The sequence below is a fragment of the Falco peregrinus genome, chromosome 1, assembly GCF_023634155.1.
Source record: "Falco peregrinus isolate bFalPer1 chromosome 1, bFalPer1.pri, whole genome shotgun sequence".
Taxonomy (NCBI): domain Eukaryota; kingdom Metazoa; phylum Chordata; class Aves; order Falconiformes; family Falconidae; genus Falco; species Falco peregrinus.
In genome coordinates this window covers 31,675,039-31,699,285 of record NC_073721.1, presented here as the reverse complement: position 1 = coordinate 31,699,285, position 24,247 = coordinate 31,675,039, and the positions used below count along the sequence as shown (strand labels likewise).

The 24,247-nt window shown below is 41.3% G+C and overlaps 1 protein-coding gene across 1 annotated transcript in view; it reads right to left on the bottom strand.

Moving 5' to 3' along the window:
• SORCS3 (sortilin related VPS10 domain containing receptor 3) overlaps positions 1 to 24,247 on the bottom strand; it is a 304,161-nt gene that overhangs the window by 94,084 nt on the left and 185,830 nt on the right. Inside the window, exon 5 of the mRNA XM_055809927.1 lies at positions 16,476 to 16,549. Within this exon, the coding sequence (XP_055665902.1) occupies positions 16,476 to 16,549 (74 nt within the window). The remainder of the gene's footprint in view (positions 1 to 16,475; positions 16,550 to 24,247) is intronic.

Here is a 24,247-nt window from a genome sequence, read left to right as displayed (position 1 = left end):
AAAGCTATTCCTTTATCCCCATGTAATAATGTCTCTGGTCTCAAGAACTCAGTACAACCACCTCGCAGGTCTGACAATACAAGACTAGCAACAAAACAAGAAAAGACACATTTGCAGCCTTGTATTTCCTCATACATTATCTCTCTGAAGATTTGGAGGCTGTACTGCTCAAAATTATTTGAGCAACTAGAGTATGATGAGATGTCAGCACCCCCTGACTTACCATTTCCCTTGCACATCCTCTACAACCAAGTGGAGCCCACAGAGTGGGGTGTTTAGGAAGGGGTTTCTTGGCTCTCTGGTTGACAAACAGTTCTATTTCAGAGGCTTACAAAGACAATAGTATGTAACAACACTCAGAAGCTCGAGCTCAGCTTGAAAACAGTTTTCCTGCCACATGGTCACACCTCAGGCTCCATGCACAGCCCAGCACTGTGTTTTGTATTTGCACAAACTCCAGGCAGCAAAAACTAAACCAAGGTCCACAAAATGCATCCATGTGTGCTGCTGCCTTGGATGGCCACGGGGAGAAAAAAAGGGCACTCTCACTGTGAGAAACCATGCTAAATCAACATCCTCCACCATCTCTTTCATTTATCACCACTCGGATGAAAAATGCTGAGAGGATGCAAGCAGAAGTGACAGGGAAGGTCATTTTTTTCTTGCTGACACAATCCCTGACTGCTGCAAAGGCAGTTTTTTGAAACATGGAGCCTGCAGCCAGTATTGCAGCTGGTGCAGGATCATTGCCCAGTTAAGAATTCAAACTACCTCTGAATCCCGTCAGGAAGGAAACAATGGCTACTTTTTATCTTTGCTGCTGCTTTTGTTTTTTTATTCTCATGGTAGCTCTTGATTTTCATGGGATCTTTCTTCCCTTCTTTTCAGAAGAGGATTGTGTGTTCTTGAAAGCTGAAGGATGGATAGGATCCTGGCAAGATCCCTATCTCTATTTTGAGGGAAGAGCATTGTGCATGGATGCACATTTACTAGGTCGCTCTGCTAATATTTCATTTGACTGGGAGGGAGAGTAAGTGAGAAGGGCAAGGAAAACACAGTATTCTGCATTGTAAGTAGCTGTTCCAAAATGTTTCCATGTAAGACACTATGTAGTTCAAAAGTAAAAATACTAGCAGATGCAAAGAAAGCAAAAAAGAAACACACAGACTGTTTGGGTTACCTGCACCTACCACACACCTCAGCTCACTGTTTCTACCAATTCTATTGCCTTTCCATGAAATAAACAAATTTTGTGGGGTTTTTTTCTATCCATTTCCCAGACATTGGACATTTAATAATGGACATTTAATAATGAAAGGCAGCACTGCAGTTTAGCTGCTCTAGCATCAAAAGATCAAAAACGCTTTGCAATTCAGACTGCCTGCTGTTGATCGTTGCTGCCTAAACCTTCAATAGAGAATAAGAGGTACTCTATTCCTCCATCTCCTGGACCCACTATCTTGGGAGATGGGAGTGGGTATCACTGGATGTGAGCAACATTTGTATTAAGTATTTACAACAAAGTAAAAAATCAGGTCACAGTGATCAGCCTTTCAAACTAGGTGTGGAATCTTCTGGATTGAGCTTTTTGCTAGAGATACCCTTGGCCTAGTTTCTGACCAGTCAAGATGGCATTCACTAGCTCTGACTTTGAAAACAAAATTAAAACTTTTACAACATGTTGAGACTTTCCCAAGATGCCAACTTGGAAACTCATTTTTGCAGGTTGGGATGTCAGACTGAAGGATATTGTCACCGCTCACGTAAAGAGATGGAGGAAACAGATGGAGACTACTTAGCAGGATGTTGTGCAGTAGATAAGGGCTAGGAATGGGAAGTAACAAGGCACATTTATTGTGCAATAATACGTAAAGGGAGAAAAACACACCCTTTCACTGCAGTCAGATTAGTGGATGTTGCCAATCAGTCTGCTGCAACTTTAATTGTATACTGCCCCAGAAATGCATAAACACTTCTGTGTGGTACCAGGCAAGCAATGCATGGGACTAATTCATCCAAGCAACAAAAGGTCCATGTCTATATGGGCAGATAGGAGCATAAATTGATCCATACAATTCCTGCTCAACTGATCTGGATCTTCTCACATACCACCATTGCTAATGTATACATACCTTTCCAACATGGGCCAACAGTTAACAGGCTACTTTCTCCATCTGGTATGGCATCATGTTTCCTAGGTATCAATAATGGCAGTTACCTTCAGACAGTCAAGGGGATTCTGTGTATTCATCTGTTATTTACTGAAGTCAAGCCTAAAACTAGCTCCATCAGGCATTAACTCTGTGCACGTAACAGCCACTGTGCACGCAAGCTGCATACACCCCAGGCTGACAACATGTCATAAACTACCCTAGTTAACAACAGATACAAATGTTGAACTGTTGGTGGAAAGAATGTATTTATTAAACACATAAATACAGTATCATCCTCCGTGGCTGAACAGGGGGAGATGCTGCTGGATGGAGTAGGATGTGATGAGGTCTCTGAAGAGTTATGGACAAAACCTCCTTGCACAGCATATTTCAAATGAAGCTTGGAAAAAAAAGCTGGGCAGGAAGATACTGTAAGAAAGTGTCTTAGCCAGGTCCCTGGAGCTTTCTGCGTCTTTTCCAGTGCTAATTTCTGTGAAGCTACAATTCTGGACATCATCAGAATAATTGTTGTGAGACTTAGCTTGCAAGGTAAGGCAAAAAAACCGCCAAGTGTTTATTCTCAGCTAATTTCTTTTCAGCAAAGCCAGTCCTTGTTAAAAAGGTCCCAATTAATTTTAAGGAGGTATTCTACCTAGTATCAAAGGAAACAAAACTTAACGTGTTCACAGCATCTGCAGGTGTTTCCATATGTGTGTACATGCATCTACCTTCCTGCATCTCATCCCAGTACCTGCTGGATGTCTAAACCTGTAAATTACCTGTAAATTCAGTGGATTACAGGTCCCAGAACTATGAAGGTGCTACACACAATCATTTTATGGATACAGCAGGCCTGGAAGAGGAAAGAGGTCCAAATCAATCCTTTCCTTGAGGGAAAAGCTGACATTTAGGCTCAACCATGTCACAAATCACTAGAGAATCCACACAGAACAGCAGGCTCTGCTGCACACAGAAACATTTTTTTTCTCTTCACAGTACATAAAAGAAGGTGACTCTTTATGTCACAGAAACTAACAGCAATGGGAAAGAAATTCCACTGAATCTGAAAATACTTTTAAAGTATATTTATCAACAGAACAAAGCTGCTGTTGATTCATGTATTTTCCTTCTCCTGTATGCTAACACCAAAACCTAAGAAAGTACAAATAATTCTGTGTCTGGTTCTCATCCAGTTAATAGGTCTTAGTCCTTTAAAATCCTCTGGCATTTCGTCCCCAACCTATACTATAAACCTCAATAAACCAATCCAAATTTTTGTGAAACAAACTCAAAAAAGTGTGTGGGTGAAGATCCTTACAGGCAGCCCTGTCAAGGTTCAAAAGGGCCAGTAGCACAGGCAGGGCATGTGCTGGAGGTGGCATCTTAATTTCCCAGTGGTGCCTGAAATAACTTCTCATGGGGACTGAGACTCATGCAGGGAGCAGATCTGTCAGCTGCGTCAAGCCAGCACTCGTAGCGGGTGTGCTCCCAGGTGCAAGCACATTCCTGCTGCTTGCTTATGAACTAAATAAGCCACTCCTATGCAGCTTGCTGCTCCTGACTCATCAGGGTACAGCTGATCCAGGCTATATAAAAGCAGCCCTTGAGGCCTTATGCTAATTGAGTAAGAAGCCTTTTTTTTTTGCCAAGTCTTAGTAGCACCAGCATCAGGATATGGTGGATTTAATGACGCATCAGCTCATCAAGTTAAGATGTTACTGTCTTGAAGATGTCTCAAAGATGTCTCAAAGCTTCAGGGCACAACAGACCATGAGCTCCCTGTCCCACACCCACACAACACAGACAGTGATGCTTTGAGGAATGCATTTCTGGAGAGGAGAATGGGGATTTACCTGAGATTAGAGCTCTGAAAGCTTTGTGGTGGACAAGTTTGAAACATATTGCAACAGAAGGGTTTGATTCTATTTTGCTTTCTGAAGGAAGGGACACTTTTTGCAGGACACCTTTAGTTTTACTTTAATATGCTAAATTTCAAATCCTTTGAGAAAACAATACAAGTGTATTTTTGGAAACACTAAAAAATGACATGGTTTTAGCTTTGTCTCCTTTCTCATCCTTTTCTTCCTCCACCATCCCTCTTTTTTTGGAATAGGAAAAGAAAAATCAGAAAAGAATAGGAAGAAGTGGAAATCCAAAATGCAGAAATTATTGTGTACTAAAGTAATTTTGGTGATCAAAATCTAAGCCAAATTATTGGGGGAGGGGGCAATCCACTCCAGAAGAATAGTTCATCATACTTAACCAACTTTGTTTCCCAGAGGAAAATTTATGAGTAGAAGAGTTTGCAGGGGGTGGGTGGGTGGTTGTTGATGTGGTATGGATGGTGATTTTTTCAGCTTTTTGGAAAAAATAAATAAATCCAGGAAATGGCATTTTCTAGCCAGCTATGCCTTGCACAGATCTGTAAAACACAAGCACAGTTTTTGTTTCTCTTCCAAGACTAATCACTGACATAACGAGTGATTTCATCTCTTACCCTGCATTTGATTTAAAATTAGTTAAGTGCCTACTACATTATGAAGCCCAGTTAATTGATGTTTGCCCAGTGCTTGGCTACCCTCCTTTGAGAGTCATGTAGATGGGGAATTGCTATAGATTATTACTTTGGTTTTTTCAGGAAAAATAAATCAGCCTTGTTTCTGACCACTTTAGAAAAGCAAAGTAGATGCTCAAAGTAAGCCATCAGCACAGCCTGCAGCCAAGGACTTCACTGCAGTTACTGTTTCCCTCCCTGAATGGAATGCTTAGAAGATTCATAATATTCCTCTGAGTTTGTCTCCTACCAAAAGTATCTGAAATGTGACCCGTTCAAGCAATGTTTTACACCAAAGTAAGGACTGTCAGCTCACTGTGTGTTTAATTGCCCTCATTTGTATGAACGTTTTCTCACTGCAAATATGACATGCTTGGAACGCTAAGGCTCAGTGATTCAGCTATCAACAGAGTCGCAGGCAGAGTACAATGCCTCTGAAAAGCTTCAGAGTGAGAGTCATCATGTAATACATGAATGCAGCCATAGATGAATAAAAATAAAATTTAAATTGTCCAAAGAGAAGATGCCAGTATGAAACTTGGCACAGACAAAATGTATAAGATATGCTGATGAGCCCCATATGCCCATGGGCATTGTACATTGTATTAATTAAGGAAGGATGAGTCTCCACATTCCCTGTTGCAGGGTATTGTGAAGAATCACCCTGGGATAACATCTAACATTCTGGAAATAAATTTGTGGTTCAGTTTATGCATTTTGGAGAAAGACAATGTGAAAAAGTAGATTTCTGTCATAAACCTTATGTGACAGTTGTTTCTCTGCATTTCAGATGCTAACAGCCTGAAGAGAACAAACGGTTTATTTCATTTTTTGACTTTTAACCACCAGCCACCAAAGGAAGAATGAGAAAAGAAGAAGGGGAAGGAGAAAGACAGAGAAGAATAAACTACCCTGTTCTGGACCAGCAAGCATAAATGCATCAACATGCCTGTTTGCCCCCAAAAAATCACACTCAATTAGCTACTGAGAGTGAGATGCTCATTTGTCCCAACATCCAAAAGAGGAAAAGACAAAGAAGCAGGAAACAAAAAGGATTCTGGCAGCAGACAGATACGCAGACAGGCTCTGTCTGCAGAAACAGCAAGCCTGTGCGGCTACAATTGGTAAAAGCAATGGTGACAGGAGGTCTGCAGATCACTGTGTCTCATGACAAGACAGGCTTGTATTCAAACCAGAAGCATCCTCACAGACCGAATAGAGAAGAGATGAATAAAATAGCCACCACAGCCACCTGCAGCTCTCTCTGTCAGTGGAAGAGTGGCACTGTAGAAGGAGAGACCAGAGAAATCACGGAGCTTTTGTGGGTTCCTTTGCTTCAAGTTAGATGAATGCACAAACAATAAGGAGACAAGGCTTCCCAGGGGGCTGAGCACTAGACACACTCCCAGCTCTTCACAACAGCAGAGTCCCCAAGCATTCCCATTCCCAAAGCGCTATCCTTTTCAAGTAAGAAAGCTCAGTGCAGAATGCTGCGATGAGAGTTTGTGCTACCCACATGTCAGGAAGTAAAGATGTATGGCCAAGTTGTAAGTAAATCAAGAGCTTCTCTTTGCTGGGTCCTTAATCTGTTGTTATAGAAGAGCAATAAAAGGAAAGAATAGTACAAGGCCAAATGAAAAGTAATACTCTGCTATTTTGTAGCCTCAAGGCAAATTCCGAAGTGTCAACGCACTGTTCAAATCTACTGATTTGTAGAAAGGAAAAAAAAAAAGAAAAAAAAAAGAATTCTGGAGAAACTACAGCAGATCCAAAAAGGGCTTTAGAGAGTCACAATTGCAGATTGCCCCTGAATTCAATACTATAACGGAATGTGTCTCCTTCCTTCAAAGATTTTCAATGAAAACCTGAAAATGAAAAATATTGTGAGCAAAACCTAAGAAAATTTCTGCACCATTTGGCCAAAAAACTGGCAGGGTTTTTTTTTGTTTGGTTTTCTTTTTTCTTTTTTTTTCCTCAATAAAAAGCAGGATTTTATCCTGTGGGAGAAAACCCAGATCTACTGAAATCATCTCTGAAGTCTACAGGCATTATTTATTATTTCCCAAGTCCTTGCTGGCAGCCATAGGCCAGTGTGTTTCTTCCTCAAACGCAGCTGCAGAACCTCTAATATTTCACTAAACATGGAAATGTGTCTACATCCCATTTTTATTGCCTTCTGCCCAGTGGAGGACAATTATCTGTGAGATAATTACAGAGCTGTGATAACCACTGCTATCTCCTATTCCAATTAGCTCACTACAAATACGCAAGTGAAACAGCCTCACTCACTGGCTTCTCGTCCTCGTTCTGTATATGATCAGCAAGAGACAAGTTACTGAATCAACATTATTTAAAAGAACCTGTAGTGCAGCTAATAAGATACTCCTTCCTCCTCTTACGTTCTGATGTAACTTCATGCTCACTATGCCTAACAATAGCAGAATTAAACTCATCTCATTCTACAGAGGAGGCTCAGGGGAATGCCAGGGAACAAAAGGATGGGAGTTTCAATTTCTTCTCTTGCTGAGAATGAATTCTGCCTCATATAACTGCTGATGAATTGTCGTTTTAAGAGAGTTTGTTAATTTCCAACAGGCTGAAGGCGTAAAGAGGGACCTCCTTATCTTTAACGGATGTTATTGAGTGACACAAATGGCCCATGTTTAAATGAATGCAGAAACATCTTGTCTGTTTTGCCATGATAAGACTGTTCTTTCTGCACAGCATGGGTTCAGCTCCTTCTGTTAAATAAAACAACTGTTTTTGTTCAACAAAATGGCAGGCAAACTTCCAAAGGTTCAGAGGCTGAATTCAGTTCAGAGAAACGAACTGGAATTTACCTGGATACTTCCTGATGCTTCTTGAGAAAATCCACCTGAAGAGCTTTGAGGTTTGACTGAAAATCCAGTTTCAAGCAAAAACCGTCCCTAATATTATTGATGTACTTACTGAGGATAAATTCTCCATTAGATTGCCACTTTCTCCAATGCAAGAATGCTTGCAACCCTGGCTGCTGTAAAGGAACATGCGCTGTAAAAACTCCCAGAAAGGTGTGTCTCTTGAAATCCAAGTGGGCCATCTAGGATGAGGTCTCTGGGGAAGAAGGGAGGCTGGATCCAGGAAAGATGCTCACTCCCTGATGTCAGAAGGTGTTTTGCCACTGAATGAAATGGCTGGGAAATTATGCCCAGTAGCAGAGTATGTGAAAAGGTCATTCCTAAACTTCTCAAAACAGTGGTGATTTTTAAAACAACTCCTAAATGTTTCTCTTCCAGTCATCTGAAGGCAAGAGGGGCTCTCTCCCACACAGAAAATTCACCCATTGGCCCAGAAACAGAGAGATTAGTGCAGTACAGAACAAAAGCCAAAACCCAAGCCAAAGTCCCCACAAAAAAGCAGAACATTCCTTGCTAGCCAGAAAGTGCAAAATATGATACTACTGTCAGCCTGGCAGCTTAGCTTTTGATTAGTTTTGCCAAGCTATGACAGTATGGGAGATCCCCATATGCCTCAGAGAGATGCATTATTCAATATATTAATTAGAGGGCTGGCTTTCATCACTGTTTCCTACAAAGTATCACAAAGAATTACTTTGGGACTTTTACTGACAGGCTGAAATTAATTTGTGTTTGAGTTTATGTACATCAGGGAGAGACAGAATGAAGTCAGCCCAGGCATGCTGCATGAGCCTGCAGTACAGCACCGAAGCTTCCATCACTGGCCTGTGGAATACAGTGACGAAGTTTGCACATCTTATCTGGTACCCTGTTGCATAGGAAAGAAACAGTTCCTTCCACCATGTGCTGTCCAGACAGACATGGCACTGGGATCCAGCCCAGGGATCAATTTTAACTGGGAGAAATATTGGTTAACAAATCCCTCCTCAGATCTTTCTTACTAGTGGTTTATGTGGTCTGTTCCAGCCTCAGACACTTAGTCACAAGAGACTGGGGGGATTACCAAGAGATCAAAGTTTAGCAATGGAGGAAATAAGAGAAAAGAGTAGCCCCTGGGACATAAAGAAAACTGGCAGATGAGAGACCAAAGCAAAAGGCTTTTTGACAGCTGAAGACCCTAACTGCAGTACAGTATGTGGCATTTAGTGGTAAGCTTTAAATTTAAAACCACTGACTTTTTCAGCCCTTACTTTTCCAGTCTTAAAAAAGAAAATAAAAAATCACTGCCAGCCACAGTACATTACAGTCATAAATATGGCTAACATCACAAATTGTACTAAAATCACAACAAATCACAACTTCTAAAAGCCAGATAGTATTTATGTAAGGACATCCACAGTTACATTAGTGGAGACAGGGTAATCCTTCCTTCTGCAAGCTACGCTGTTTCTCAAGCAAAAGGAGGTTAGAAAGAAAAGTTCCTCAAAGGCAACTTATTCTAAAATTGCTCTTCCAGAGGGTATACACCACCCGTTGAAAGAACTAATTCTGACTATGATTGCAGCCAGAATTTCAGAGGTGGTACATGTATTGAGAGCTTGCTATCATGTGGCTCTTTTCGTGTGGTTCATTTATTATGTAGTTCATGGGTTTTAAAGTAGAATTTAAAGTATTTTAAATTATTTCCCTTCATAAGCACACACCATCTTCATAGCCAGTATCTTTTACATTTCTCTTGCTAAAAGAGCTTTGAGATGAGGGACCCTGATAGCATGGCATCCACAGGACTTTTACAAAGTCAAACATTTATTTTCCTAGGAAAGCAAGCAGTAAGGAGAGAAGCATCACCCAACAGCAAAGTCAGGCATTGAACATCTTTTAGGGGTTCTTTCAATGCATCAGCTACTATTTAGAGCTTCCATTCATAGTATAAGATACTAGTATCAAATTTCCTTTGTAAGATAAAATCATTAATCAGCATAAAATGTAAATATACACAAGAAACTTGCTTTTAGTCCAAGGTAAACTAGAAAATATTCTGTAATACTCCTACAGTAGCACACTAGGTGTCTTTTCCCAACGATCTACAAAGGTGCTTTCCCAGATCTAACTGTTTGTGTCAGTTTTCCATAAATTAATTTTACAAAAGCATGGACTGTGCTCAGAAATGGGAATGGCAGCCTGAACATTACACTAACCATAGGCACAAACAGAACAGGTGGGGTCTGTGCAGCCTCTATAGAACAGTCCTGCAGGGTTTCCCAGAGACAAAGTGATTTTTTTTCCTGTTCTTAGGGTCATTTAGGAGATTATCCTCTTAGATATCCATGAAATCTATCACAAAGTCCCTGGAAGAACACTTAGCAATCTGTAGCTGAAAAACAGGATAGAATTAAGATTAGGAAAAATAGGCTCATGGAGAAAAAAAAATATATAAAGCTTACAAAGTTTTCTCAAACTTTGTTGATCACTCTTGTAAGCTACTGATCACAGTTATGAAGAAGTACATTATAAGCATGCTGAACATTTAACTTGGATATTAGGGACCAATATCTGCTTTGCATCGCAAAAGATCAAGATGGAAATAGGAGTCAGGTTCCTTCTATGTTGGCTTCATCCAAACATTTTGTTTCAGACTGTACCCTCTCCCTACTTTAATTTTAAAGCTCATATATTGCAAAATGAGATTTTATTCAAATTTTTAAATCACTTTAAAAGCCTACAAAATATTTCAAACATTTCAGGATGCTCCTTTGTTTCATTTTTAGAAAGAAACATTTTGATAGCATTAACATGGATTCTAAAATATTTTTGTTGACTTGAAATTCAAAAAAAAACCCCAACAACCTACAGTATTTCAACCAATAAAAAATATCTTACTCTATATCTAGGTTCCATTTCTATCTCTGTCACTGAGTTACTGTGTAATCACAAGCTAGTCAGTTACGAGCTAATGTTTGGAAACATTAAATATCTATAGTGCCAACTGCATTAATTGTAACACACAAAATGAAAAATAAAATCCCTAACCTCACAGTTCCCCCACTTGCCCATCTTTTAAGTGAAAATGAAAATAAAATTGGTCTTGTTATCACCATGGTGTTGTGATGTTTAATTAACTAATGTGACTTTGCAAGGAAATCTTTCAATATACGCCAAGAGCTTTTAAGAAGGTCTCATCTCTCCTGAATTCTTATTACAGAGCTTGAGGCTAAAGTCTGAAAATTTTGTCCTCAGACTAGTACAGTTCATGGCTACGGTGGCTTGAGTAACACATTCCAGATTTATGTTAGCATTACCCTCTGGGAGATAAAAACTCTCCCAGGCTTTCCCACCCACGGGGATGGGGATGGGAAGCAAGTCGCTTAATGCAGGTAAATGAGTCATAAGCCTCCAGTAATAGGTCCCTGTTCAGTTCTTCCTGTGCTGTCTACATGAATAGCCACTGGGTATAGGCCTCGATGACACTATAGATGGTGTTATCCATGGCTGCTAAACTGGAATTATTCCTTCTACCCAAAGTCCATGTACGGTATGGTTTTAATTCTGAAAAACTCTAATGCAGGATTACTTAATAGTCAATTTGACATTTACAAGACTATGTTTTCTTAACACTAAACTTGGCTGTAAAATATCAGGCGATGTTTCCCCAGCACTATGCAATGACACCATCTGGTACTTAATGATTAGTGGGATTTACAGGAGAGACAGGCACATATTTGACTAACCATTTCATTGCTGGCAAACTAGTCAAGTAAAGGTAACCTTAGCCATATCCAAAGGTCACTTCTGGAACTGCTGGTGAAACAGTCTGTGTGGACTCAAATTGGCATTGGAATTGGGAAATATCAGCGCTGTCACAAGAGACGAGGAAATAAAAACAGACACAAACCCAACTGCAGATCCAAACCCAGATCATAACCTTTTGAAACACTGAGGTAAATCCCTTATCTTCTGCTACACCACCCTCACATCCAAAACAGCCTCGGCTGTAGTCTTCATTAAATTCAAGCTGCAAATAAATAGAAATAAAATGCCTAAATTTTATCACTGTTCTCATCCAAAATCATGGCCAAAAGGATTGAAACCCTTGTTCTCAAGAGACAATTTGCTGACTCATGCCTCAAACAACTGTGACAGAAACCCCGTAACTCCAAAGCATAGCCTAAGTGGATGCATAGCCTCTTCCCCTCTCCCAGTTTTTATTCCCTGGTGTTCAAAATATTTGTGGCTGGCATTCATGGATACCAAAACAACCAGAAATCTGGTTGGTTATCCCAGAAAGAGAAAAAATAAAATTCTGCAGAGGCTCAGTGAGGCAATCAGCAGTATATTTGAGAACTTCTCGTTACATCACTTTTTTTAAATTTTTTTTTCTTCTTTTTCCCAGATACAAACACTGCTCCTTGAAGCCAAGCTAGAGGATTGGATGTCCTATTTACCTCCTCCTCCTCCTCCTGTCCCTCCCCATCCTGCCTTGTTGGTGTTTTCTGCCCAGCTTTCATCACTAGTGTGCATTTCACTGCCTTTTACTGACCAGGCTCATCCTGGGCACTGACTTCTGTGCTCCAAATATCTTCGTGGCCATCAGAAATGCTGTGTAGATTTCTCCCTCTCTTTCACACAGATGGGGTTTCCCCACCTTCCCACTCTGAGGCTTTGACAGAATCACCCAAAGTCCCACAAAGCATGTTACAAAAAATAAGTAAGAGAGAGAAGGGTAAATGTCTAGATGTACGTTAAAAAAAAAACAACATAATGATGAAATGGTCCCACATCCACCACTTCATATTCCCCAGCGATGACAGAAGGCAGGAAACATGAATGAGTCCTCCAGCAAATAGCATCAGGCAGGGCCTTGCAAGAGAGATCTATGGTGGATGATATTCACCGTCATTTAGCTGATTTGCCAGAAAATGTAAGTCACCCTGTAGAACCCCAGGTTTTAAAGAATTAAGCCATAAGATTATGAAAGGACTTCATACACTTCTGAAGTCTTTTTTAACTCTCTAGCACCCGTTGGTGCTCTTAATCCACCGCTGTAGCATCTGACATCATGATATTTGAGTACTTCACCCGCTACACCCAACAACAAAAATAAATGCTCTCCTATTGCAGTCTTACCTACAGGGTAACAAGGCAAAGTCAGTTTGAGTCACCCAAAATGACATGGAAAAGCTGTGGTCCAGCAAGGTGCTGAACAAGGCTTGGTGAACGCTCCATTAATCAAACTGTCCTGCCCACCTGCTTAGTCCTGCTGTCCCACCACAGGAAAAGTAGAGGCAGTAAAACAACCTAAGAACAACTCAAGTCCTCATCTGAACAGAGACAGTATTTAGTCAGCACAGAACACACCATGTGTTTTCCAGATGAGAAAACTTCCCCAACATTTCTACAGTACAAAATATGGACTGTAATTTTTATATCCCTCCACATGACATCACAGGTGTCTAAGCTACAGTGAGAAAAAACGAACAGGGCCCAGAGGGAGCTGCAGAAATGTGTTTTAAAAGAAAAGAACATTGAGTAGGTCTTTAACTAACTTTGCACCCATGCTGGTTCCAGTTAGTGTGAGTAATTTCAGAGTGATGAGTGATCAGGGAATTTCTGTATCACATTAGCGTAAGCTCCTATTTCCAGTCTTACAGGATCCTAAGTTATTAAAATCTCTGAGGCCAAGGCATGTGGGAGCCAAATTTGGATGCCTGTACTCACATCAAGTAACACATTCTGTTCAAGCTCTGCTGCTGCCATCAGTGGGTGTAGCTAACAAATGAATCACTACTACAGAAGCAGAGATATCAAATCCTAGCTTTTATAACTATGAGTGGCCCAGAGGTGAATCTCAGCTCATGCACAAACTTTGAGCTGGCTGCAGGAACTGAGGAGAGATGTCCCATAAACTGCACAATATGAGACATCCATAGAGGATGAGAACACACCTACAACCCAGTGATTAGCAGCACCATCTGGGACTAAGGAAAGAAGGTGAAGACAAGAGCCAGGATACAAAGCCACAGACCAGGACTGGAGATTAGACTTCATTTTTGACCGGTGGGGAGCCATCCCAGATGCTGCCTACTAAAGCTACAGCAAAATGCACAGAGTGACTAACAGATAGGTCTTACTTTGCTGAGTGAAAATTCACATCCCAACCTCATGAGTTCTGATGCAAGCACTATTTTCTCATGGTCTTAAAGTCTCTATATCTGAGTGCTCTCAGGGAAGGTATAATCATTTGGAAAGATCTCAGAGAGAAAAATAAGACCTCTCCCTGTCAAGCTGACTGATCCCATGAACCAGGTGAAGATTATCGTCTTCACAAGTCCACTCATGGCAGCCTGAGAGATGAAAGTCATGCTTTGAAGGCAAAAAGATGCAACAAAGTCTACCTCAGATAAAGTCAGCTGCATTCAAATCAGATGAAGGACTGTCACATTTGATGAACGATGCTTACCTGACCCCTACTAATAAACAATGCAGAGCAGCACAAATGAGCAGCTTACCACCGATTTTGGCACCTCCTTATCATTATTATTCCACCATTCCTGGAAGTTTTAATTACCAGGTTCAATAATGTAGTATTTGACAGGCTGATGAACTCTACACAGTAGCGGATCAAACCCCTTTGAAACTTATAGCTATACCCACTTTCTCCCTCTTTCATAGTCTAATAAAAAGAAATCACCAAAATACCAAGGTTAAAGCACTCTCCTTGCATTTCTTTTTCTGTATACATCTTACAAGCCAGAGCTTGTAAGCCATCACAGTTTGCAGCTTTAAAAAGAAAGGAAGGAAAAAAGAAAGGTATCAGATAGCTAAGGAGAGTTATTACATTGCAAAATTTCAACACCTCTGACCCCTGCACTACAAATTGGTTCAAATCTCTCTCACTCTGGGAAAAGCATAATTCACTCTCTTGGAAAGTTTACTGCCAATGGGATCCTACTGTTTCTGAGTGGAATAAAGATTTCTAGGTCTATGCCATACCAGTTTTAACTACAGAAGATTCCTACGTTTTCTAGGAGAAAGAGACACTTGAAACAGAGGCATTATAGAATGCAGTGTTAAAAACCACCATTCAAACTACGCAGCCAAAAGACTGTATGAAAAATGAGGTAGATTGTGGAAAACAATATACAAGTTTGAGTTACAAGTAGACAAACAGCAATTTCCATTAACCATCTTCATATGATAGTAGAAAATAAACCATAATAATATGGCCTCTCCTTTAGAAAGAGATTCTGCTTTGTTCCCAAGTTAGCTCAGCCCTTCCACTTTTTTCTCCAAGAAAGCCTCTCCCCTAAGCTCAGTTGTAGTTGTGCTACTTGAAGGCTAGCGTACAATCATCCCATAGGACCAGCTATTCTACTCCACAGAAGGATATACCTAGAGAGGTTCTACACTCACCTTTGAGATGTACACCTACCATGAATAGTGAAATCAAAGGATTTTGGATAGTTAAGTCAATCAGCCACCTGCCACCACAACCAGGAGGTCATAACCACCTTTTCTTCAGTATGGAAATGTGAAACAGTAACACGGTCAGACAAGGTTCTAGACCTTCAATATATTTTGCAGGTCTGTTTGAATTAGGAGCCTTACAACTTCCTTTCCTCAATGTTCAAAAACCTTACACTGTCCAAAATCCACAGGCACACTAAAGGAAATCTCCAGACCTGGTGCTATAAAGCTATATTTTAAATGTGGGAGTCTAAGGCTGTTCAGAGATATTTGCAGAACATACATAACCTGAAAATCCCATGAGGTGTCCATCTCCACAGCAAGGTGTGGAAATATTTCAAATCCAGTCTATAGATATTTTGGGCCTGGATTCCAGGTACTTTTAATTATGTGCAATAATTCCTATGAAAATTTGACTCTAAGATATATACATCATATTTTGCAATTTGGAGTCAATTCTTACATCATCCAAGCCACTTTTTAATTTTAACCGTTCAGAATAAGAGTTTCTGGTTCCTTAATATCACAATCTGCTTTGACCTTAAGGACCAGGCACTTCTTTTAACTATTCACAGATTCTGTAAATCAGCAATTCTACGCATTCACACACATACCATCGCCTGGCATGTAATAAGTACAGTGTTAAGAATTTGATTAAAGCCCCAGATCCTAGATTCAACTAAAGAAAGATGTTGCTGGGTTTTCTTTTTTTCTCAAAAGTCAATTCTTGGGTCTTCACATGGTGGAGAAAAGTTTGTAGAAGTGGCATCTGAAATGGAGGAGCCTGGAGATAGGAACTAAATTTGTTTAATCATCTGCTTTTAAGACACTCTCCCAATTTTGGAGGCTGACGCTCGGGAAATGGAAAGGAAGATAGTACAAAGCAGATTTTTAGCAAACTGTTTGCACATCCTGGGCTCTCACCAGTCGGCAGAAAGGAACTGGCTCCTCAGAGAGTGATTCAAGGCAGAGTCTGAGTCATCCTTTCTCCCAACGGTTGCATAAGGAAACTGGTCAGAGTGGCTGGCTCTGCACAAAGACTGTGTTCTAGGCTAAAGTAGTTCACATAAGGGTTGAAAAATAGGAGGTCTAATGATCATAGCTTTGTCACTGAAGCACTGGGCAGTTTTTCTCTGTAACTGTAAGTAGGTACATAACAAAGACGCAGAAGTTTTACAATTATCAAAAGACTTGTACTCATCTGCACAAGACACTATTGTTATCAGGCAGACATGGAGACTATAGCACTGCAAAATATGTGCTATGAACTACATATACAACATTGACAATGACCAAGAACAAGGGTATACTTAATGTTCAGGTAAAGCAACCAACACCTCCAAGTTAGATGCCATTCTCCCCTCCATGACCTGCCCAAAGCAGGGCAAGCCTGAGGGCATAACTCACCAGTAAAATCTGTTTGGAGTGACCCGCTCATGCATGAGCTGCCATTTTCTTCCAAAGTCCATGGAGCTGTACAGCTGAAAGACAGAGAGAGAGAAGTATAAACTCTGAGGAAGAAGAGGAAGTACTGCCAGCTATTGAAATCAGCTCAGATTACAGAACAGGCATGTATTGTCATGCACAATTATTGATCAGCCTCGCTGCCAGGGAAGGGTAGTTAAGCAATCTCCTCCCCTCACATTTAAACCAAACTGAGCTCCTGAGCCTCAAAAACAGGTTGGCTCTTCCAGAAACTTTTCAAACATTTTTTGTGCTTCCTGATTTCAGCTGTCAACACTTTCACTTCAGCTGCCATATGACAAATCTGGCAGCCCCCTTTGCTTTTTCAGCCCAACAAGAAGCAGGTAATTGATATGTAAATTCCCAACATTAAATAGAATGAGAGGCAAATTAGATTAGTTAACAGTGACCATGATGTGGTAGGTAGTGACTCTGTACTCAAGGTCCTGCTGTGATTCATTTTTATGGTGTGGTTTACATCTCTCTTCTGTGTGGGAAAGAATAGGAAATTGTTCCTAATTTACAACTTCTACATTCAGAACAAGGTCTAAATTTTGAGATAAGTTAGAAATCAATCTGTTCATTAGTTAAACATTAAAGATAGTGAAGTGGCTCTTCTTGAAAGACAAACTTTCAATATAATGATCGTTTTGAGTCTTTCTGGCTAACAAATGGCTCAGCTGTAGCATGACCAAATTTCCATGCAAGTCCACACTAAGTCTCAGACATAGGTTTGCTTCATACCACAAACACCATTCTCTATAGAATTAATTTATTACCCTCAATCCACTTACTCGTAATCAAAGCATGTGTAAGCTTTTCTCCAACTCTGAGCAAGTATGGTTCTTCAGGAAAAAAAAAACAAACAAAAAACTACAACTTTGAGAAATAACTATGCTGCTTACAACTAGATCACAGAGAAATAAATAGCAGGCAGTGTTTTGAACAGGATTTCAAATAAATTTCATCTCAAATAAATTCTTGTTCAATAAAACAAGGGTTGGTTGCAGGCTAAGGAGGTAGATAACAGAGCTGAAAAACTTAAATGTTTGTAATATCCAAGTTTAGGTCCTAAATGGGAAAATTATATCATTTGAGTAAAGGTTCTGCATTTGATTTGATTTTGAGTAACTGGATTTACAAATCAGAGGTCCATGTTCAGATTAGAAAAGTTCACAACCTAGTGATGTGTACTATGTATGGCACAGCTATGATGGATGGCTAAGTGTGACTGGGAAGATAATATGTGCTCACATTGAATATTAAAGTTTCTTGAATGGGCAGTATCTTTGACCGCACAGAGATCCAGCAGCCACATCAGAGCTGGACCATGGAATAATTTACAAAGGTGACTGGAAAGGGCTGTTTGAGCAGTGTCCAAAGCCTGAGGCAGCTGATTATTTCTTACTGTTTGTACTCAACTACACAACCAAACCACTGTACAGCTAACAAAAGGAAACTCAAAAACTGAAATTCAGACCCCATCAAGTATCTAAGGCAACTGGTATGTGTAAAGACAAAAGAATCAGTCCTTTGCATTTATGCCAACGGGAAATCCAGTTTCTGCCAATGACAGCCCAAGCAGCCAGTGAATAAAGCACATCAGTGGAAAAGACATGGAAGCAGGCACCTTCCAGTTTTCATGTCAAAATGGGCTTCAGTTATGCAGACTTCACTCCAACCAACATCACTTCAGGAGATCAAACATGATCTGAATTTTCTGATTTGGCCGTATTTCTTCAGCACTGTCACGAGATAAGGTAAGATACTACATTAAAAGCCCACGTTATCCGGGCTTCCTCTGCTTTTCTGGTCAACCAATCACAGTGAGAGTCTTAAAAAATATGGCAGAGAATCCTCTGCCACAAAAGGAATTCTCTGTAGATACAAAATAAAACATTTATTATTTTTTTTTAATTAAAAGAGCCAGGGGAAGAAAATTCCTTTTCCAAATTCAAGGAAATGCTTATGAAGTCAACATCAACATTAAGATAACTACCCTCTGAAGGAACATCTGTATTTTTAGAAACAATAATTGAAAATCCACACTCCAAGAGTCAAACCTCTACAGTGCTACAACTTTGCCTTGACTTTACCATGGTGCCTGCCAGCAATATTTCTTGAGTCATTTGATATGGTTTTACACATATAAGGACCTCTGCACACAGACTGAGTTCCATCAGTTGCACCACACAACTTGGCTACCCTTTCCATTTCCTGACTGCAGCTATGACTTGCAGATTTAACCAGTGTTGTACAAATCACAGGCTCCAGGCAGTTTAGCCTCAGTTAACTCATGTTCACAAGCAACTGCAAGTAGGACTAGCATCCTTATTGTAGTCTGCAGCAGATTAACCGTTCTCACCATGAAAGGAAAGGATTAGCAAAATATATCCATTTCCTTAGACTCTCTCTTATCTTTTGCCCCTAGCATTTCCTTTTCTTTTGCATCTGCATTAGCTGTAGCTACAGATAGCTTAATGGTATGAAGCACAATCTCTTTCTAACTACTCATCTCTCCAGCAGTGTCTCATTCACGGAGCATCCTTCTCTCTATCAAGTTAAAAACCAGAGACAGCTACTGAGCACCTTTTTCCTCCCTCCTTTATATTAAAGCTCGGGCTGACTGATGATAGAAGGATTAAATTCAACTTGCAACCTTTAGGTGGTTTCAAATAAAGAGATGAGGAGGATATTACTCATTTCAAGAACTTTTATTTATTTATTCATCTACTTATTCTAGGAGTCTACTTTGAATTTTAACCAGATAATTGAGTCTTAAAGCTGTATGACAGAACAAATTCCTGAAAGGTTTTTCTGGCCCAGCTCATTTTTATAATATTTACAGGTGAAAATGTAAATGTTAATGTTGAATTACTAAATAAAACATACAATAAGGAGTTTTCTAGTATGCATTCAAATTGAAAATACATATATATATATACACACACACATAGACACACACACACTCTTTCTGCTCATCTCCCTTCATGGGAGAAGAGACGGTTTTAGAAAAGACAACAAATTTAATGGCAAGTACAACAGATTTCAACAGAGATTAATTTGTCCTAAGGCTGAATACTAAGCGATGAAAAGAAATGAGGTTTGCTTGGTGGCAAGATTTTCCCTTTTTAAAGCTCTACTTTGGCTCTTTAGTGACAAGTAATCTCTGGCATTTCCACCACTAAATGTAATCCAACACATTGGTTCAAGAGGGATGGACTTCAGTGAACTGTAAGGGTGTACCGTGAAGGCATGCCCTTTCTGCAACTTCCTTGTGTTATTTGACCTGCTCTGATGAATGAAAAATTAAGACCTTTATGGGTCTTTATTTTTGTACAGACTGGTCTTGTGCCAGCTGAAAAGTAGCATGCAGAGGACTTGACTAAGGAGCAATTCAGAAGCAGGACCCAAAACAGAAGGACAAAGTCCTGGCTCAAGGCAAGGGTGACAAAATACATTTTTTAACACAAAAAAATCATTCAGAATCCTGCACATACCACAGAGGCACCGTAGCAAACACAGTCACAGCACTCAGCTGATGCCAGCAGCCTCTGCACTGATTCAGGCAGATAGGTTCCAGGAACCTCCTGAAAGTTGAGGTGCTTTTGAGGACAAACACACAATGTTGAAATTACCTATTGAGCCTACCTGAATGACGCTGATGAATTACACCTACCCTCACAGCAGACAGCAGGGATTTTTTCTAGGCATGACCCTAGAATTCCTCCTTGCCTGAAGACTTGTACGAAACACTGCCACAGGGCAGATGGGATTCAGATAGGTGAAGGAGCCAGCATTGCATGTCAGATAAATACACCTTTTAATGAGCTCTCAGGCCTGAAGAAGCACCTAAAGTATTACCATGAAAGTATCACCCAGTCACACTAGCAGGATCCAAGAGCAGCTCTTCTTTCAAACCTGGCTTTGAGGTCACCCCAGCTAAGCAGTACAGGTGCAGTCTTTGAGAACGGGTACTGACCACTGGGGTAAATCTGCCTATGCTCAGAAGCCTAGTTAGATCTACCACTAAAACCAGAAAACGCTGTGCCATCAAGAAGGTAAATAGCAAATGTTTTTCCAAACAGCAACACAATACTCCACACGCTCAAGGATTGTAGCACCAGACATATCACATCCACCAACACAGTCTTGTGTTTTACCAAGAGCACACAATCTGTGTGAGGAAAGACCTTGGCAGCCCAAGCGCTGTGCAAGTTTATTTCACCACAGGCCAGAACCTTAAATTACACTTGTATTAGTCAGCACAATCTGAATCACAAGTAACATACATACCACAGGCAGAATGCTTCTTCTTCAAACTCTAAGAACACTTGCAATACTTTATTTAACACTGGCACTGCTTCTGAGGTAAGCAGCAAGCCCCTTAAAGAGCGAGGTTTATCTTTGGTGTCAGATTCTATGCCACAAACACGCACAACATGCCATAAACACAGTCAGAACTACAGGTAGAAAGGAAGGAGTTATACACACATGCATGCACCACAGCATTGCATATGAAACATGTCTCCATGCTGCTGCAATTCTTCAGTAAAAACTCCCAGGGTGACACATCCTGCTGGCTGGCTTGGATGATCCAGTTTGGGGCTGGGGTAATTTGGTTTGGGAGGTTTGTTTATTTTGCCAATGAGAGCTAGCAAAAAAATACAAAAGAGCAATTTTACTGAAGAAGTCAAACTTCTCAGAACTGGAGCAGCATGAAAAACTGGCCTGCTTAAATTCAGCTTATGGAGAGAGAGGAGAAGAATGAGCAATGAAGGAAAAACATGGAAACCACAGGAAGACACAACCCCCTGATGTTAGTCATCCATGCCCAAGCTAGTCACCAAAGCTCATTTAGAGACAGGCAAGAAACAGGCTCAAAACAAGCACTTCTAAAGTACAATTCTTATAGTATGATACATTTCTAAAACTGCTTATTATTCATGCCTTAGAAGCCTCCATTTCTCTCCATAGACACAAATCCACAGTGACTATTGCAGAAGAACATAACCCCACCATAGACAGATGATGTAGCTGAGATGTTAGGCTCCCTGCTCCCAGGTTTACCTGCCTGATCTTCATAGGGGAAGCAGGCAGGAGACTGAAGATTCAGGGCAAGCTGAAGAAGGCCAGCTGGGTACAATTTACCGCAGCAAGCACACTGAAGGTGTCACGTATAAATTGAAAAGCAATAGACAACAGACTAAAGAAATTCAGAGCACTTTGATATTTATAAACTTTTGTGCTCAAACACAGAAGAATTAAGGCATCAGGAGTATACAGAAAAGGCTTACAGCCAAATAAAATCAAATGCCCTTTGTTGCTATGAAATCAGGCCTATTGGCCTGAGTAAACATCTGGTGAGAATCTCAATAGTTCCTTGTCTGCCAGCCCCTGGGGTGCAAATAATGGCGTCAGATAAAGTGAGGAAGAACAGCTGGACTATATGCACTTAAAGGAACAATTAATTTATTACACACAAAATTATACTTCCCTCAGACAATACATCCAGCTGATGATGGAAAGATGTATTCATATCAATCCAGCAGGGTGAGAGTCAGCCTAGAGGTAATTACTGGGCAGCACCTGACACATGGTGACATGATGGAAGAGGAGAGGCAGATTATCCTGGCCTGCCATGTCCCCAGAAGAGCATGATCCCAAGCAGTATCTTGGATTGCTTACGTGAAAAGATGGCTCTGATCCCAGAAAAGCACAAAAGCAAACTAACACCTTCTCAGCCAGAGCTGGTGGGAAAAAACTACAAGATTTGTGGAGGGTTCCTGCCAAAAAATCAAACTGGGACAGAAGAAAAATAAAATTAGGTCAGTGTTTCTGTAGGAAATTGGACTGTGTGCAAGCGGTCTGCAAAGAGTAACTCAGAAAAGCAAGTCTGTTGCAGGGTCTTACATCTTCTCTACAGAGGGAAAATGACCATGACCACTGCAAAAAACTTAGAGCCTCCAAACTGAGAAAAAAGTTGTAAACCACTCAGAAAATTGCAAGGTATGTCTTTTTCTCTACACTTCTGTGTTACAGATGAAATTAAAAAAGAAGGTGCCACCTTTAACATGTCAGAAAATTCATTCCTAGAACAAAAATGAACTGGAGGAAAAACTCACAATGCTTTTCAGCCTTGAGAATACAAAACAGAGAAGACATGTCTGACAACAGCCAGAGATGACTCGACATGAAAGGAGAGAGACATATGCAACTGTATTAGGTTTGCATGGCAAGTTGGTTTGGGTTGGTTTTTTGGGGGGGGGGGTACAGGATTGTATTCTGTGAGAAGCTGCTAGAAGCTTCCCCAATGTCTGATAGAGCCAATACCAGCCAGCTCCAAGATCAACCCACTGCTGACCAAGGCTGAGCCCATCAGTGACAGTGGTAGTGCCTCTGGGACCATGTATTTAAGAAAGGTGAAAAATACATGCACAACTTGAGCCAGAGAAAGGACTGAGAGTATGTGACAGCAACAGCTCTGCAGCCCCCCAGGTCAGTGCAGGAAGGCTGGGCGGGCTCCAGGCACCAGAGAAAGATTCCCTGGCAGCCTGCGGTGGAGCCCACGGTGGAGCAGATCCCTCCCCGCAGCCCATGGAGGCCCACGGTGGAGCAGATCCCCCCCTCAACCCATGGAGGCCCATGGCAGAGCAGATCCCTCCCTCAGCCCATGGAGGCCCATGGCGGAGCAGTTCCCCCCCTCAGCCCATGGAGGCGGCGATCCCCCCTCAGCCCATGGAGGCCCATGGTGGAGCAGATACCCCCTCAGCCCATGGAGGCGGCGATCCCCCCTCAGCCCATGGAGGCCCACGGTGGAGCAGATCCCCCCCTCAGCCCATGGAGGCCCACGGTGGAGCAGATCCGCCCCCTCAGCCCATGGAGGCCCATGGCAGAGCAGATCCCCCCCGCAGCCCGGGGAGAGCCCCACACCTGGGCAGTTCACAAAGAACTGCAGCCTGTGGGAAGGACTTGGAGAACTGTTCATGGAGAACTGTCTCCCGGCCCCGCACCGGGGCAGGGCAGAGTGTGAGGAGCCCCCTGAGGGGGCAGGAGCGGCAGGGATAGCGTGTGAGGGACTGACCCAGCCCCAGCCTCATGGGAGACATCGGGGGGTGACGTTGGGCAGGGCAAGAAGGGAGGGGTGGGGGGAAGGTGTTTCAGGTTTTGGTTTTATTTCTCATTATCCTATTCTGATTTGATTGGTAATAAAATAAACTATTTTTCTCCTAGTCGAGTCTGTTTTGCCCACGACGGTAACAGCTGAGTGATCTCCCTGTCCTTATCTCCACCCACAGGCCTTTAGTTATATTTTCTCCCCCCTGGCCAGTTGAGGAGGGGGAGTGATAGAGTGGCTTTGGTGGGTACCTGGCATTCAGTCAGTGTCAACCCACCACAGCAACAAATTCAAACTGCAGTTAAAATGTTTCAGGAGATGACAACATCAACATTTTTTCTAAAGCTACACTGAGCAGCTGAGTACTGCAGCAGAAACATTTTGTAAGATCTTGGAACAATACTCTGTGTAAAATAAATGGATGGTCCTTACTTCACCCACTGCAAAGACAGATCTTTTTTCCACACCTAAAATTAAGCATAGGAAGGATTTAATAAGGTTGCCCATATTAGCAACAAAACCAAACAAAAAACAAAACCCAACAAAACAAAACAAACGAACAAAACAAAAACAAAGGAGTCTGCACTGTAGGAGGTAA